Here is an 18660-nt window from a genome sequence, read left to right on the forward strand (position 1 = left end):
TGCCTGCCATTTATTTTATGGAGAGCATTATCTGCAAAGAATCTCATGTAACATTCCACATCTTCATTCATGTCATTTACATAGCAAACATTATTTGAGCCAATACCGATCACTGTGGAACACCACTAATCAACTCCCAAGCTGAACTCTTTTGTCTGATCACTACTCTCATTTTTCTGCCATGAAAGAAATCCTCCATCCAGTTCAACAATTTACCCTTCAAAGGCTTTTTGTAAGTCTAGGAAAGCACAATCAGCCCATCCATCCCTTGTATTATATCTATTAGTCTTGAGTAGAAACATTTTGTGGCACATGATCTTCCCTGTCTGAATCCAAATTGTCTCAGGTTTATTATATTATTTTCTTCCAGGTATTTACCTAGTTGCATTTTACGGGATGAGAGCTATGCTCGTAGTAACCTGATTTGGTATCTCTCCGCATCCAGTTTACTCTTAAAATCGTGTATAGTTTTGGCATTCACTGTTTCTCTGTTCACTTTGTTCCAGACATCAATCACTCTCTGTGGGAAGCTATTCTTTTTCAGGTCTCCTATATAAGTATCCTTCTTTAGTTTCTTTTCATGTCCTCTTGTTTCTCTTATGTCCCACTTTAATAAGTCATCTCTATCGAAGATTTTCTTCTCTTTCATAATTCTGTAAATGGTCAATAAATCACCTCTTTCTCTTCTCTGTTCCAGTATTGACAAATGTAGTTTCTCCAATCTTTGTTCATATGTCAGATTTAACAGTGGTGCCATTTTTGTCACTGCTCTTTGGATTCTCTCTAATTTTCTTATGTTCTTCTTTGTAGAGGGTGCCCACAATGTTGCAGCATATTCTAGTTTAGGTCTTATCAGTATAACCACTATTTTTTTAACCATCTCCTCATCTATGTAGTTGAAGGCCACTTTCATTGACCTTAGTAAGTTAAAAGTCTCTCCAAATAATTTGTTGATGTGTTTGTCAGGTGTCAAGTCACTTGAGATGATTACTCCCAGGTCCCTTTCTGAATTGACTTTTTTTACTTCTTTGTTTCCAATTTTGCATTGACCCGATACCCTATTTTTGCTTTTTCCAAATCCTATTATGCTACATTTCTTAATGTTGAAGCTCATCTCACATTTGTGACTCCATTCCCATATATTGTCTAGGTCTTTTTGTAGCGATCTACAATCTTCTTCCATTTTTACTCTCTTGAGTAATTTGGCATCATCAGCAAAGAAGTTCATGGAACAATTTACTCCCTCATCCATATTTATATATATGGCAAACATTAAAGGAGCCAATACAGAGCCTTGTGGGACTCCACTTTTCATATCTTCCCAGTTTGAATTTTTGTCTTTAAGTATCACTCATTTTTCTTCCAATTAAGAAGTCCTTCATCCATTCTAGCAGCTTATCCAGTATTCCTCCTATTATTTCAATTTTTCTTGTTAATTCTTTATGTGGTACCTTATGAAACGCCTTCTGCAAATCCAAAAAGGTGCAGTCTTCCCACCTGTCTCTTTTATTATCTCATTTAATCTCTAGTAGTAGTTGCAGTGGGAAGCACTAAGAAAATGAGAGTGATGAGTGAGAAAAATGGAGGAGAAATAGGGAAGGATGAAGTGAAAGCAGCTGTTAAGATGATGAGAGCAGGTAAGGCACCTGGGTTGGATGGATGCCATGCAGAATGTCTGAAGAAAGGAGATACAGTTATGGTGGACTGGCTGGTGAGGTTATTTAATGTTTGTTTAACCTCTTCACTCCGGGGCACATCGCACGTCTGGCAGCATTAGCTGCCCGACGTGCGATGTTGCGTCATAATAATCGCATTATAAAAAATAAAGTCAGTGCTCAATTGTTCGGTCTCTTTCACCCATGAATTTTGATAACCATAGAAAATATGATGAAGCCAGTTTAGAGAGAATGGAGCTCACGTAGGTATGACTACAATAAATATAATCAAGATGCCGATGTCGGCATCATCGCGTACCCACTTGCTCCTCATGCCGCTTACCTAGGCGTCACTGTATGGAAGTGGTTAAGAGAGGGTATAGTGCCAGAGGACTGGAAGAATGCCTGTATAGTTCCACTTTACAAAGGAAAGGGGGACAAGTGTGAGTGTAGTAGTTACAGAGGGATCAGCTTGTTGAGTGTAGTTAGGAAGGCTTATGGGGGGGTCTTGATTGAGAGGATTAGGAGAGGGACAGAGTAATTGGTGAGGAACACTGTGGTTTTATGAGAGGTAGGGGATGTGTAGATCAGATCTTTGTGTTAAGACAGATATGTGAGAAAGCTATAGGAAAAGGTAAGGATGTTTTTTGGGCTTTTATGGATCTGGAAAAGGCTTACGACAGGGTAGACAGGAAGGCACTGTGAGAGGTACTGCAGATATATGGGATAGGAGGAAAGCTGTTAAGAGCAGTCAAGAGTTTTTACGAGAGTAGTAGAGTTTGCATTAGGATTAGAAATGGAGAGAGTGAATGGTTTGAGGTAATGTTGGGACTTCATCAGGGGTGTGTTATGTCGCCCTGGCTGTTCAATCTTTACATGGATGGGGTGGTGTGAGAGGTGAATGCAAGGGTAGTGGGTCAGGGGCTGGAGATGATTAAAGAAAATGGAGAAAAGTGGGAGGTGAGCCAGCTGAAGTTTACTGACAACACTGCGCTTGTAGCAGGATCAGAGGAGGGATTGAGGAAGTTAGTGACAGTATTTGAGAAGGTGTGTGAAAGAAGGAAGCTGAAGATAAATGTGGGCAAATGTAAGGTGATGAGATGTACAAGGGAGAGAGTGACAGTGCGAATGTGGCAGGAAAGGGAGGAGTGGGGGTGGAGGTAGAATGTAGATTAAAAGAAGCAAGTAAATGCCTTGGTGGATTAAAAAGTGTAATGAGAAATAGACATCTGGGAATGGATGCTAAGAGGAGGTTATATGAAGGAATGATTGTGCCAACAGCTATGTACCAGGCAGAAACATGGAACATGAGAGAGGAAGAGAGAAGAGTTTGAATGTGTTTGAGATGAAATGTCTGAGAAGTATGATACGGGTTACTAGGCTGGATAGAGTGAGAAATGAGGAGCTGAGGAGAACAGGGGTGGAAAGGGAGCTGGGAGATAGGGTTGATGAAAGAGTATTAGGATGGTTTGGACACATGGAAAGAATGAGTGAAGAAAGATTAGTAAAAGAAGTGTGGAAGGCAGAGGTGGAAGGAGTGAATATGAGGGGGCATCCTAGGATGAGATGGATGGATGGGGGTGAAACGGGCATTACAAAAGAGAGGAATGTCTGTAGAGGAAGGACAGGAGAGGACAGAAGATAGGGGTGAATAGAGAAGGGTTGTGTATAGATGATGCTGTGATGCATGAGGGGGAGTGGGTGGGGGATGGGGGGTGAGGAAGTATGTAAGAAAAATTTTTACGCAGCCCGAAGGGATTTCTCCCCGTCTTCTTTCCTGCATGAGGGGACGGAGTGGGGATCGCCGAATTTATGAAGCTGCCTTGCTGTGGATGTGCTGTGTTTTGCGACACTGCTGACCCAGGGCAGTGGACAGGATGCAGGGATGACCCGTCATCCAGGAGGTGCAAAGATAGGAGGGGAGTGGAATATATGGGAAATGAAATGGATTGGAGTGATTTCTATGCCTTTTTCTTTTTGGCTACCCTCGTGTAAGGGAGAAAAAACCTTTGGTATATGTATGTATGTAATCTCAAGTAAAAGCAAATTAGGTTTGTGGTACACAATCTTCCACTTCTAAAGCCAAATTGTTTAGGGTTTATTATTTTATTTTCCTCCAAGTGTTTGGTCCATTTATTTCTGAAGACTTTTTCACACATTTTTGCTACTGTGCTTGTAAGGGATACCGGTCTGAAATTTGTAGGGTCTTCCCTATTTCCTCCTTTGTATATTGGTACTATGTTTGCATCTTTCCAATCTTGTGGTACCTTTCCTTCTTTGAGTGAGGAATCTATTATCTTGTATAGTTTGTCTGTCAGTTCGTCTGTACACTCTTTCAGTATCCAATTTGCCATTCCGCCTCGTCCGTGTGATTTCCTGACATCTAGGTTTTTTATTTGATCTCATATTTCTTTACAAAGGATTACAAAGGCGGAGCATGCTGACAGGAGACCTTTTGGTCCATATCTAGGTCGAATGCAAAAAAAAAAAAATCATAATAATAAAATAATAATTATTAAAAAAAAAACTATAATAATGTATGGAACAAACAAAATACATAAATAAATGCATAGGTATAGTTGAATAACAAACAAACAGGTAAACAGTAAATAATAATAAATTGACACATAACAAATAATAAATGAAAATCAAACAGACAAATGATAACAAAGCAAAAACAAATAATATAAAATAAATTATAATCATTACAGCATCTTGCTTAGGTGTTTATCTAAATGAGTCTTAAAGCTTCGAACTGAACTACATTGCATTACCTGTGCAGGAAGTTTATTCCATTCATTGACTACATGGTTGGCAAAGTTGTTTCTACCTACTTCCAAATTGAATCTATTTCCAGATAGTTTGAGACCATTGTTTCTTGTCTGATTCTCATTCAATGTGAAAATTTTGTCACTTTTGATGTCAATTCCCTTTATAATCTTAAAGACCTGTATCAAGTCACCTCTCAGTCTACGCTTTTTTAGGGAAAACAGATTCATATGTTTTAGTCGATTTTTGTATGTTTTTTTTTTTTTTTTATATTTGGAATCAGTTTTGTGGCTCGCCGTTGTACTTTTTCCAGTCTGTCAATGTCTTTAATGAGCTTCGGTGACCATACAGAAACAGCATATTCCAAATGTGGACAAACTAACGATTTATATAGCTTGTTAATGAGCGATGGACTTTTGAAATCAAAAGATCGCGCAATCAGTCCTAGAAACTTATTTGCTTTCTCAGAGGCTGAAATACACTGCTTGGATGATTTGAGGTCGTTACTGATAATTACGCCGAGATCTTTTTCACTATCCACTTTTGTTAACGAATTTCCAAATAACTTGTAATCGTACTTATTGTTGTTTTTACCTATGTGCATTACCTTGCATTTACTTGTGTTAAATTTCATCAGCCACTTTTCAGACCATTGCTGTAATTGATCTAAATCTTCTTGAATATCTAATTGGTTTAAGTGATCATTTGCCATTCCGCACAGTTTTGTATCATCAGCAAATTTGGAAACAGTAGATCTTAGTCCATGGTCTATATCATTTATATATACTATGAATAGAAGTGGCCCAAGAACGGAACCCTGAGGAACTCCACTTGTACCATTTTGTGTTACCTTTATTTCTTCCATTTTGGGTGATCTTTCTTGTTTTCTATCTTCCCAAATTTGTGAGCTCTCAATTGTAAAAACTGACCTGAAATGTCTGATCATGACTTCTATTTCTGTATCATCTGTATATTCTTTATCTCCTTCATGCAATTTCACTATTTCATGTGTATCCTTTAGTTTTTCATTTATATATATGTGAAAGAGTTTGGGTTGATCCTTACATTTGTCTATATCTTTTTCATAATTTCTTTTTTCTTTCCTGCATATATTCACACATTCGTTCCTAAGTTTTATATATACAGTAAAACCCCGATTATCCGAAAGCGGATTATCCGAAAAACGGGATTATCCGAAATTGATTTGGATAATGCAGTTGATTTTTTTTTCTATACTAAAACGTTATAAAACATCAAAAATATGAAAAAATAAATAAAAGTAACTACATATGTACTATATTAACACATTTAAAATTGATAAGAACAGTTAAAATGAATACGTATTAAGCGTACTACTTTGTTTATGTGTGTGTATGTGCGCTTGTGTGTATGTATGTGTGTGTGTTTGTGTATGTATACACCCGCGTGCGCAGATGTGTGTATTTGTGTGTGAGCGTTTGTGTGTGTGCGTTTAAGTGTGTGTTTGTGTGTGTGTGTCTGTTTTTTTGTGTGTGCGTGTATTTACCTAGTTGTATTTTACGGGAAGGGTAGCTATGCTCGTGGGGTCCCATCTTCATATCTCATTTTATCTAAACTATTTTTAAATTCATGTATTGTTTTTGCACACACCACTTTCTCATCTAACTTGTTCCAACTGTCTATTACTCTGTGAGGAAAGCTGTTCTTTTTCAAATCTCTTCTATAGCTGTCTTTTTTTATTTTCTTTGTGTCCTCTAGTATTTCTGTCATCCCATTTTATCAGATTCTCTCTGTCAGTAATTTCTATGCCTTTCATGATTCTGTAAATAGCTATCAAATCTCCTCTCTCTCTTCTTTGCTCTAGTGTCTGTAGTTCAAGTTTTCTAGTCTCTCTTCATATGATAGTTTTGAGAGTGTTGGTGCCAATTTTGTAATTGCTCTTTGTATTCTTTCAAGTTTTTTTATACATTTTTTTGTACTTGGTGACCATATCGTTGCTGCATATTCCAATCTTGGTCTTATCAGGGTGATTAGGATTTTCTTCACCATTTCTTCATCCAGGTATGTAAATGCAACTTTGATTGTTCTTATTAGATTATAAGTCTCTCCAAAAATCTTATTTATATGTTTCTCAGGTGACATATTATTCATAACAATGACTCCCAGGTCCTTCTCATTTTCTACTTTTTTTATTCCTTCTTCTCCCAATTTATATGCTCCTGTTATTCTGTTTTTGCTTTTTCCAAATTCCATTATACTACACTTTTTTGTATTGAACTCCATCTCCCATTTCCTACTCCATTCTTGTACCTTATTTAGATCTCTCTGTAGTGATTCACAATCTTCTTCAGTTTTCACTCTTTTCAGTAGTTTTGCATCATCTGCAAAGAAGCTCATATAGCTTTCTATTCCTTCATCCATATCATTAATATATATAGCAAACATTATTGGGGCCAGAACTGTTCCCTGCGGAACACCGCTTATTACTTCATCCCATTTTGAGTGCTGGTTTCTTATCACTACTCTCATTTTTCTTTCTTGCAAAAAGTCCTCCATCCAATTTAGTAGCTTGCCCTGTATTCCTCCTTCAGTTTCTAATTTCTTAAGCAACTTCTTATGTGGTACTTTGTCAAAAGCTTTCTTTAGATCTAAAAATGCACAGTCCGCCCATCCATCTCTTTCCTGTATTATATCTATTAGCCTTGAATAGAAACATATTAAATTGGTGACGCATGATCGTCCTTGTCTGAATCCAAATTGCCTTGGATTTAACACTTTGTTTTTTTCTAAATATTTTACCCATCTACTTTTGATCATTCTTTCACAAATTTTTGCTATTGTACTTGTTAGAGAGACTGGTCTATAGTTGGTAGGTTCTTCTTTATTTCCTCCTTTGTATATAGGTACTATATTTGCTTTTTTCCAATCTTCTGGAACTTTTCCTTCTTTCAAGGAACTATTTAGTATGCTATGTATTTTGTCTGCCAGTTCATTCCTGCATTCTTTTAGTATCCAGTTTGCTATTTCATCTGGTCCATGCGATTTTCTGACATCAAGATTACTCAAGTGTGTTAATATTTCATTCTTTGTTACTTCTATTTCTTCCATAGGGGGGACTTTCTCTTTCCATTCGTTCTCTTCAGGTTGTATGTTCTCCCTTGTAAACACTGATTTAAAATGTTTGTTCATAATTTCCGCCATTTCCATTTCCTCAGTGTATTCAACTCCCTCCTGTCTTAATTTCTCCAAGTCTTGTTTGTTTTTCAGTTTATTGTTTACAAATCTGTAGAATAGTTTTGGTTGATCTTTACACTTTTCTATGATATCTTTTTCATATTTTCTCTTTTCCTCTCTGCACATTTGTACATATTCATTTCTGTAGCAGGTATATATTTTCCATTTTTCAGGTCTTCTGTCTTTTTTCCACCTGGTCCAGGCTTTGTCTCTTTTGTCTTTTAACTCCCTACAGCTTTTGTTGTACCAGCATTTTACATATTCTTTTTCTTGTTTTTGTCTTGGGACATACTTTTCCACTCCTTTTTTGTAAATTTTTGTCAAAATATTCCATTTCTCTTCTACTGCTGTTTCTTCTTTGTATATTTCTTCCCAGTTTTCCTTTTGAAAGAATTCTCTTATTTTATCAAAGTTTGTTTTTTCATACATCATTCTTCCTTTTCTGTATTGTTAATTTCTTTTCATATATTTTTCTTCATTAAGTTCCAGTTCAATCAATATGTGGTCACTTTTACTTATTGGTGTTTTATATTCAATTTTGTCCACTATTCTAGGTTCGGATGTAATTACTAGGTCTAGTTTCGATGGCTCTTCTTCATTTCTATACCTAGTGTTCTCCTGTATCCATTGTGTCATTGTATGGTCAGTAACCATCTCGAGTAGAGCGTTTCCCCATGAGCCGTCTCCACCCTTTACTGTCATTTCTTCCCAGCAGATTTCTTTGCAATTAAAGTCGCCCATCATGACTATTTTTCCTCCCTCTTCCATTATCTTGTTTAATGTTATCTTTGTGTCCTCTAACATACTTTTATGTTCACTCTCTTCCCATGAGGCTGTTTTTGGGGGCACATAATTTATCACAAACTTTCTGTTCTTCTTATCTCTGTCTTCTACTTCCATCATTATCATCTCTACTGTATTCTTTCCATATGTGACACCCTTCACGTTTATATCCTTCTTAGTCAGGAACATAACTCCACCCCCTTCCTTTTTCACTCTGTTTCTAATCCAATAATTATATGCATCATGTCCTACACTGTTGGGTGGTAGTAGACCTTTTAATTTTGTTTCTACAATTCCCATTATGTCTGGTTCTTTTTCTTTCAAATAATCATTCAGCTCATTCAATCCTGTTATTAATCCATCTATATTTGTGTACGACACTCTTAGTTTTCTGCCACTTCCATTGTGTTCTCTGTTTCCCTTTTGTTTTTCTCTTGTATGTCGACTTTCTTTAGTTTCATATTCACTACTCTCCAATAGAATCTCTCTTTTTCTGACTCCGTTCTTATCTCGTTTTTTTTCCTTTGCTTCAAGTCTTTTCTGTTTTTCTTCCTCTCTTTCCTCTTTATTCATTTCCCTTTTTATCCATACCTTTTTATATTGTTCACTTGTTGCTAGTTTCCCTGTTTTGGATAAGATATTCTCAGCCGTAGTTTGTGACCTGAATTTAATCTTGATTGGTCTGGTCTTGTCTGTACTATATTTCTCTAGCCTGAATTTCTCTTTGATTTGTTTCATTATTTCTGGTTCATCTTCCTGAACTAATTCTAGTAAATTTTTTACTTTTTCATTTCCCTCTTTGATTCTTGTGGTTCTATCTGGGTTATGTTTCTCTTCCATTCCTAATATAATTATACATTTCTTTTTGTCTGCTAAGTCTCTTACTATATTCTCCTTCTGTCTCATCACTTTAATAACTGAGTTTTCAGTTTGTTCATTCATTTGCTGTCTGATTATGTCAGTGAATGCAACCTTGCTATTTTCATGAATTTTTTTCCAACCCTCCTTGTTCTCCTTATTATTCTCCTTTAAGACTTTATTCTCATCTTTTACTTCTTTTAACTGTTGTTTTAATTCTTCAATTTCCTTAGTTAAGTTTTTGTTCGCCCTCTCTAGTTCTTCCAATTTTTCAACTCTTCGTATAATACTGTCACCGAACCTACGCTCCAAGTCCTCGATCATCTTATCGACCTTCTCTTCTAGTCTTGTCAGTCGGGGGGGGGGGGGGGGGTCCCCCCGCCGCCCTCTTTAAATCCCTGGAAAATATTCTCATCACTTTCTACTGTATTGCTCTTGTCTATACTTCTAATCTTTACATTTTTATTAGACATTTCATCATCATCGGGAGGCCTTTTGTTTACCTTTCGCCTGTCTGCCTGGGCCAAGTCTACTCCTTTCTCATTTCCTTCCATTTCCCTCAGTAATCCCTCCCCCTTTCCTCTTTCCCTACTTTCCTACTACTCCACGAGCAATTTCCCCCCCACCCTGTAAATACAATAGGCACTTCTCTTTGTGTTGGGATCCACAAACTTCAATTCTCTTCAGAACGTCTTCTAAGTCGTCCATTCATTGAAGTGTGTGTATGTGTGTGTGTCTGTGCGTTTGTGTGTGCGCTTGTGTACATGTATGTATGTGTGTGTATTTGTGTATGTTTACGCGTGCGAGTTTGTGTATTTGTGTATGCGTGTTTGTGTGTGTGCGTTTAAGTATGTGGGGAGTGGAAGGGTTGTGGAGTGATGGTGACGGAGGCGGGGAGTGGCGGAGTTGCTTTATTGTGTTCATCAGGATAGTGGAAGATATATGTATGGAATTATTCTTGTTCTCTGTTATGTATGAGGTATGTACGTCAACACGAAAAAAAAATTTGTGTTCCATCCACAACTTGAGACTGATGGAGAGAGAGGGGGGGGGAAGGCACAGGACACACACACACACCCACACTTCAACGAATGGACGGCTTAGAAGACGTTCTGAAGAAAAGTGAAGTCTGTGGATCCCAACGCAAAGAGAAGTGCCTAGTGTTTTTGCAGGGTGGGGGGGAAATTGCTCGTGGAGTAGTGGGAACGTAGGGAAAGAGGAAAAGGGGAGGGATTACTGAGGGAAATGGAAGGAAATGAGGAGGGAGTAGACTTTGACCAGCCAGACAAGCGGAAGGTAAACAAAAGACTTAGCGAGGATCAAATGTCTAATAAAAATGTAAAGATTAGAAGTATAGAGAGGAGCAATACAGAAGAAAGTGACGAGAATATGTTCCAGGGATTTAAAGAGGGTGGGGGGGACACAAACCCCCCCCCCCCCCCCCCCCCCCCCCCCCCCCCCCCCCCCCCCCCCGACTGATAAGACTAGAGGAGAGAGTTGATAAGGTGATCGAGGACTTGGAGCGTAAGTTAGGTAACGTAGACTCCATTTTTAAAAGAATTGAAAGGTTGGAACAACTAGAGAAGGCTAACAGAAACTTAACTGAAGAAATAGAGGACCTAAAAAGACAGTTAGGAAATGTAAAGGAGGAGAATGAGAAATTGAAGAAGAATAGTAATGAAAACAGAGAGAAACTAGCTACAGAAGCTAAAAATTGGAGAATAACTCAAGAAGGGAATAAGGTTTCATTCACTGACATAGTCAAACAGCAATTGAAAGAACATAATGAAGACTCAGTTATTAAAGTGATGAGACAGAAGGAGAATATAGTAAGAGAATTAGCTGACAAAAAGAAATGTATAATTATATTAGGAATGGAAGAGAAACATAACCCAGATAGAACTGCAAGAATCAAGGAGGAAAATGAAAGAGTAAGCAGTTTACTAAAATTAGTCCAGGAAGATGAACCAGAAATTATAAAGGAAATTGAGGAAAAATTCAGACTCGGAAAATATAGTACAGATAAGACCAGACCAATTAAGATTAAATTCAGGTCACAAACAACAGCAGAGAAAATTCTATCCAAGACAGGGAAACTAGCAACAAATGATCAATATAAAAAGGTATGGATAAAAAGAGAAATGAATAAGGAGGAAAGAGAGGCAGAAAAGCAGAAAAGAATTGAAGCTAAGGCAAAAAACGAGGAAAGAACGGAGTCAGAGAAAGAGAGATTCTATTGGAGAGTAGTGAACATGAAAATAAAGCAGTTCGACATACTAAAGAAAAACATAAGGGAAACAGAGAATACAATGGAAGTGGCAGAAAACTAAGAGTGTCTTACACAAATATAGATGGATTGATAACAGGATTGAATGAACTGAATGATTATTTGAAAGAAAAAGAACCGGACATAATGGGAATTGTAGAAACAAAATTAAAAGGCCCACTACCACCCAACAGTGTAGGACATGATACATACAATTATTGGATTAGAAACAGAGAGAAAAAACAAGGGGGTGGAGTTATGTTCCTGACTAAGAAGGATATAAACGTGAAAGGTGTCATATATGGAAAGAATACAGTAGAGATGATTATGATAGAAGTGGAAGACCGAGATAAGAAGAGCAGAAAATTTGTGATCAATTATGTGCCTCCGAAAACAGCCTCATGGGAGGAGAGTGAACATAAAAGTATGTTAGAGGACACAAAGATAGCATTAACTAAAATAATGGAAGACGGAGGAAGAATAGTTATGATGGGCGACTTTAATTGCAAAGAAATCTGCTGGGAAGAAATGACAGTAAAGAGTGGTGATGACTCATGGGGAAATGCTCTACTTGAGATGATTACTGACCATTCAATGACACAATGGATACAAGAGAACACTAGGTATAGAAATGAAGAAGAACCATCGAGGCTAGACTTAATAATTACATCTGAACCTAGAATAGTGGACAAGATTGAATATAAAACACCAATAGGTAAAAGTGACCACATATTGATTGAACTGGAACTTAATGAAGAAAAATATATGAAAAGAAATGAACAATATAGAAAAGGAAGAATGATGTATGAAAAAACAAACTTTGATAAAATAAGAGAATTCTTCCAACAAGAAAACTGGGAAGAAATATACAAAGAAGAAACAACAGTGGAAGAGAAATGGAATATTTTGACAAAAATTTACAAAAAAGGAGTGGAAAAGTATGTCCCAAGACAAAAACAAGAAAAAGAATATGTAAAATGCTGGTACAACAAAAGTTGTAGGGAGTTAAAGGACAAAAGAGACAAAGCCTGGAACAGATGGAAAAAAGACAGAAGACCTGAAAAATGGAAAATATATACTGGTTATAGAAATGAATATGTACAAAAGTGCAGAGAGGAAAAAAGAAAATATGAAAAAGATGTTATAGAAAAGTGTAAAGATCAACCAAAACTATTCTACAGATTTGTAAACAATAAACTGAAAAACAAACAAGACTTAGAGAAATTAAGACAAGGAGGAGTTGAATACACTGAGGAAATGGAAATGGCAGAAATTATGAACAAACATTTTAAATCAGTGTTTACAAGGGAAAATATACAACCTGAAGAGATTGAGTGGAAGGAAAAAGTCCCCCCTATGGAAGAAATAGAAGTAACAAAGAATGAAATATTGACACACTTGGGTAATTTTGATGTCAGAAAATCGCATGGGCCAGATGAAATAGCAAACTGGATTCTGAAAGAATGCAGGAATGAACTGGCAGACAAAATACATAGCATAATAAGCAGTTCCTTAAAAGAAGGAAAAGTTCCAGAAGATTGGAAAAAAAGCAAATATAGTACCTATATATAAAGGAGGAAATAAAGAAGAACCTACCAACTATAGACCAGTCTCTCTAACAAGTACAATAGCAAAAATATGTGAAAGAATTATCAAAAGTAGATGGGTAAAATACTTGGAAAAAAACAACGTACTAAATCCAAGGCAATTTGGATTCAGACAAGGACGATCATGCGTCACCAATTTAATATGTTTCTATTCAAGGCTAATAGATATAATACAAGAAAGAGATGGATGGGCTGATTGTGCATTTCTAGACCTAAAAAAAGCTTTTGACAAAGTACCACATAAGAAGTTGCTTAAGAAATTAGAATATGAAGGAGGAATACAAGGTAAATTGCTAAATTGGATGGAAGACTTTTTGCAAGAAAGAAAAATGAGAGTAGTGATAAGAGATCAGCACTCAAAATGGAATGAAGTAATAAGCGGTGTCCCGCAGGGAACAGTTCTGGCCCCAATAATGTTTGCTATATATATTAATGATATGGATGAAGGAATTGAAAGCTATATGAGCTTCTTTGCAGATGATGCAAAATTACTGAAAAGAGTGAAAACTGAAGAAGATTGTGAATCACTACAGAGAGATCTAAATAAAGTACAAGAATGGAGTAGGAAGTGGGAGATGGAGTTCAATACAAAAAAGTGTAGTATAATGGAATTTGGAAAAAGCAAAAACAGAATAACAGGATCATATAATTTGGGAGAAGAAGGAATAAAAAAAGTAGAAAATGAGAAGGACCTGGGAGTCATTGTTATGAATAATATGTCACCTGAGAAACATATAAATAAGATTTTTGGAGAAACTTATAATTTAATAAGAACAATCAAAGTAGCATTTACATACCTGGATGAAGAAATGGTGAGGAAAATCCTAATCACCCTGATAAGACCAAGATTGGAATATGCAGCAACGATATGGTCACCAAGTACAAAAAAATGTATAAAAAAACTTGAAAGAATACAAAGAGCAATTACAAAACTGGCACCAACACTCTCAAAACTATCATATGAAGAGAGACTACAAAAACTTAAACTACAGACACTAGAGCAAAGAAGAGAGAGAGGAGATTTGATAGCTATTTACAGAATCATGAAAGGCATAGAAATTACTGATAGAGAGAATCTGATAAAATGGGATGACAGAAATACAAGAGGACACGGAAAGAAAATAAAAAAAGACAGCTATAGAAGAGATTTTAAAAAGAACAGCTTTCCTCACAGAGCAATAGACAGTTGGAACAAGTTAGATGAGAAAGTGGTGTGTGCAAAATCAATACATGAATTTAAAAATAGTTTAGATAAAATGAGATATGAAGACGGGACCCCACGAGCATAGCTCCCCTTCCCGTAAAATACAACTAGGTAAATACAACTAGGTAAATACACGCACACAAAGTATGTCAACACGAAATATATTTCTGATAAATCTGGATTATCCGAAAAATCGGTTTATTTGAAAGAGGCTTCCCCCCTTTCGTTTCGGATAATCGGGGTTTTACTATATTTGCCATTTGGATTTTTTTTTTTTTTTTTTTTTTTTTTTTTTCTTCTTCTTCTTCTTCTTCTTCTTCTTTCTTTCTTTCTTTTTTTCCAGGCTTTGTCTCCTCTGTCTCCAGCCTCACTGCACCTTTTGTTATACCAACACTTTATATAAGTCTCTCTTTTGTTTCTTTTTTGGTACATATTTGTCAATTCCTTCCTTGTACTTTTCTTTGAATATGTTCCATTTGTCTTCCATCTTTGTTTCCTCTTTGGAAAATTTGTCCCATTTAGTGTATTGGAAATTTTTTCTTAGTTTTTCAAAATCCATTTTATGGTACATTAATCTTCCTTCTCTATGCTTATTGTTTCTACTTACATTGTTCTGTTCTTTTAATTTAAATTTTATTAGTATATGGTCACTCTTTCCAATTGGTGTTTTGTACTCCCATTTTGTTCACAATATTTGGTTCAGAAGTTAATATTAAGTCTAGTTTCGATGGTTCCTCATTGTTTCTATATCTAGTATTTTCCTTAACCCACTGAGATAGGGTGTATTCGATGGTCATATCTAGTAGAATGTTGCTCCAGTGATCCTCTCCCCCTTTTACTATCATTTCTTCCCAGATTATATCCTTTGTATTAAAATCACCCATGATTACTATGTTTCCATCTTCTTTTAGTAACTCATTTAGTGAATTCATTGCATCTTCCAGTAATTTATAATGTTCACTATCCTACCAAGCCTGTGTTTTTGGTGGTATATACACTACAACAAATTTTCTGCCTTTCATACTTTTGTTTACAATTTTGATCATAATTAGTTCTACATTGCCTTGGCCTTCATTTATCTTTGTCACATTTAGACCCTCTTTGGTCAATATCATGACACCTCCTCCCTGCTTTTCTGTTCTATTTTTCACCCAGTGGTTGTATAGACCTTGTCCCACTATGCTTGTTGATATATTTCCTTATGTTTTGTCTCCACAATTCTCATGATGTCAGGTTTTTCCATTTCTAGATAGTCATTTAGTTAATTGATTCCAGAGATCATGCCATCAATATTTGTGTATGCCACCTTTACATACATACATATACCAAGGCTTTTTTTCCCTTACAAGGGAGGTAGCCAAAAAGGAAAAGGCATAAAATCATTCCCTCCATTCCATCCCTGAATACACTCCACACCCCTCCACCCTCCCTCTTATCTTAGCACCTCCTGGATGACAGGTCATCCCTGCACCTTGTCCACTGCCCTGGGTCAGAAGCAGTGTTGCAAGACACAGCACATCCACAGCAAGGCCGCTTCATTAAATCGGCGACCCCCCCTCTCCGTCCCCCCATGCATAAAAGGAGAAGACGGGGAGAAATCCCTTTGGGCTGCGTCAAATTTTGCTCACACATACTACCTCACCCCCCCATCCCCCACCCATTCCACCTCATGCATCACAACATCATCCATATACAACCATTCTCCATTTACCCCTGTCTTCTGTCCTCTCCCGACCTTCCCCTCTTCCCCAAAGCCCCCTTCAGCCCATCCATCTACCTCATCCTAGGACGTCCCCTCATGTTCACTCCCTCCACATCTACCTTCCATACCTCATTTACTAGTCTTTCTTCACTCATTCTTTCCATGTGTCCAAACCATCCTAATACTCTTTCATCAACCCTATCTCCCAACTCCCTTTCCACCCTAGTTCTCCTCCTCACCTCCTCATTTCTCACTCTAGCCTAGTAACCCCCATCATACTTCTCAGACACCTCATCTCAAACACATTCAAACTCCTTCTCTCTTCCTCTCTCTTCCTCTCTTATGTTCCATGTTTCTGCCCCATACAGTGCTGTTGGCACAATCAATCCTTCATACAGTCTCCTCTTAGCATCCATTCCCAATGTCTATTCCTCATTACACTCTTCAGTCCACCAAGGCATTTACTCGCTTCTCTCAATCTACATTCTACCTCCACCTTCATTCCACTTTTTCCTGCCACATTTGCACCCAAGTATCTAAAACTATCCACTTCCTCCAGTTGCTCTCCCTTAATGCTCACTTCCAGTCTACTGCCACCTTTAGTTTCATATTATCCTTGCTTTTTTGGTTTATTTCCATTTTTTGATGAACCATTTTTTCAGTCTCAAGTCCAGCACTCTCAAAGAAGCATATTTGTGTGTGTGTGTGAATATTTGACTAGTATTGAAGAGGTTAAAGATATTGAGTTTGGAAAAAGTACAGAAGCAAGCCACAAAACTGATGACAAATATCAGAAATAAATCATACGAAAATCACCTAAAAACACATGAATCTGTTTTCCTAAAAAGAGGGAGAGAAAAAAAAAAAAAATAGGGATGACTTGATATAGGTTTTCAAGATTCTAAAAAGAATTGACATTGTCAAAAGTGACTAGATTTTCACAATTAATAAAATCAGATGAGAAATGACAATCACTAGCTATCAGGACATTAATTTGGAAATGGGTAGAGACAACTTTGCAAACCATGTAGTCAGTGAATGGAATAAACTTCCTGCAGAGTTAGTGCAGTATGATATGGTTCAAAATTTTAAGATTCATTTAGATAAACACCCAAGCGACATGTAATGCCTGCCAATTGTTTAATTTGCTTGTTTGTTAATTTTTTTTGTTTTACTATTGCATGAGGAGGAATGGGTGGGGGGGTGGGGGGTGAGGTAGTATGTGTGAGCAAATTTTGACACAGCCCGAAGGAATTTCTCCCCGTCCTCTCCTCATATGCAAGGGGGGACGGAGAGGGGGGGTCACCGATTAAATGAAGCGGCCTTGCTGTGGATGTGCTGTGTCTTGCGACACTGCTTCTGACCCAGGGCCGTGGGCAAGGTGCAGGGATGACCCATCATCCAGGAGGTGCTCAGATGAGAGGGAGGGTGGGAGGGGTGTGGAGTGTATTTAGGGATGAAATGGGTGGGAGTGATTTAATGCCTTTCCCTTTTTGGCTACCTCCCTTGAAAGGGGGAAAAAGCCTTGGTATATGTATGTATGTACTATTGCTACCCCATACTACCTAGTTATGGACCAAGAGCTCTTCCTATGTAACTTGGTGTATACGTTTCTAAGGAGGAAATATGTTGCAGTAAAATTAGAAAAAAAAAGCTGCCAGAATAATGTAGAAAAGAGAGTAGCTTTTTGTTCATATCACAGCAGAAATTATGCTTGCTTCAAGGTTCTAACTTAATATTGTGTATTAGAAATAGACAGTTGAATATATTTTATATAATTTCATTAAACCTGTAACATTCAATTTGCTCAATCAGTTGTTGTCATGAGTTTCTCAAATTCTAAAAACATGGTCTTATAATTGCCAACGATGGTTGAACATTCCCATAAATCATTTCAGGAAGAAATGTTAGACTTCACTGCGTTGCATCAGTTTGGGACAATTATATTATTGGTTTTTAGGAAGAGAACAGTCTCCAGGTGTCAGATTTCCTTATTTAAAAAAGTAGTGTAAAGGACATTGATACAACTTGTAGACTTTGTATTAGACCCTCAGGGCTGTAATTGGGTGGAAGGATATTTATAGAATTTGGAATGGCCACTAGGGAAGTGATTCTCCCAATATGCAAGTGCCATCATCAGCTCCAAGTACACCAATAAGAATACTAAGTTGGAATCAAATATATGGCATAAACAACTTGCTATAACTATTTGCAAGCCATAGTGAACAGAGGAGACTGGACATTAGTATAAAAAATTGACACTAATTCAGCATGCATCATTTATCAAGCTTCATCAGCCATCTAAAGTTGTGACTTCTAACTTCTTGTAGTGCTTCTTCTAGTTTTTCTGTGATGAAAAGTAGTGTATTTGGATCAGTTTGAAGCAGTACCCTCTTCGAGCTGTTATTCATATTTACATTTTTTTCTGAAGTGTCTGAAATGAAAAGAACAAGCATTAAAAAAAAAGTCTTATATATGAAATGTTTTCATGTATTTAGTTAAATATTTAAGGTAAATAGGTGAATACATTTTATTATGACAATGCACTGTATATTTTGTTCTGGCAAGTGCCAGATACTTTAACTTATGGTAAGACATTATCC

The 18660-nt window shown here is 36.9% G+C and overlaps 2 protein-coding genes across 6 annotated transcripts in view; one reads left to right on the plus strand and one right to left on the minus strand.

Annotated features, from left to right (window-relative positions):
• The window catches only part of LOC143037443 (nuclear envelope integral membrane protein-like), a 190199-nt gene that overhangs the window by 63320 nt on the left and 108219 nt on the right, over positions 1–18660 (plus strand). The window lies entirely within an intron of this gene.
• LOC143037445 (COMM domain-containing protein 2) overlaps positions 17821–18660 on the minus strand; it is a 35260-nt gene continuing 34420 nt past the window's right edge. The window contains exon 4 of the mRNA XM_076205679.1: positions 17821–18491. Coding sequence (XP_076061794.1) covers positions 18334–18491 — 158 coding nt within the window. The 3' untranslated portion in view covers positions 17821–18333. The remainder of the gene's footprint in view (positions 18492–18660) is intronic.

This window comes from Oratosquilla oratoria, chromosome 22 (assembly GCF_046742065.1).
Source record: "Oratosquilla oratoria isolate Oo_2021 chromosome 22, ASM4674206v1, whole genome shotgun sequence".
NCBI lineage: Eukaryota > Metazoa > Arthropoda > Malacostraca > Stomatopoda > Squillidae > Oratosquilla > Oratosquilla oratoria.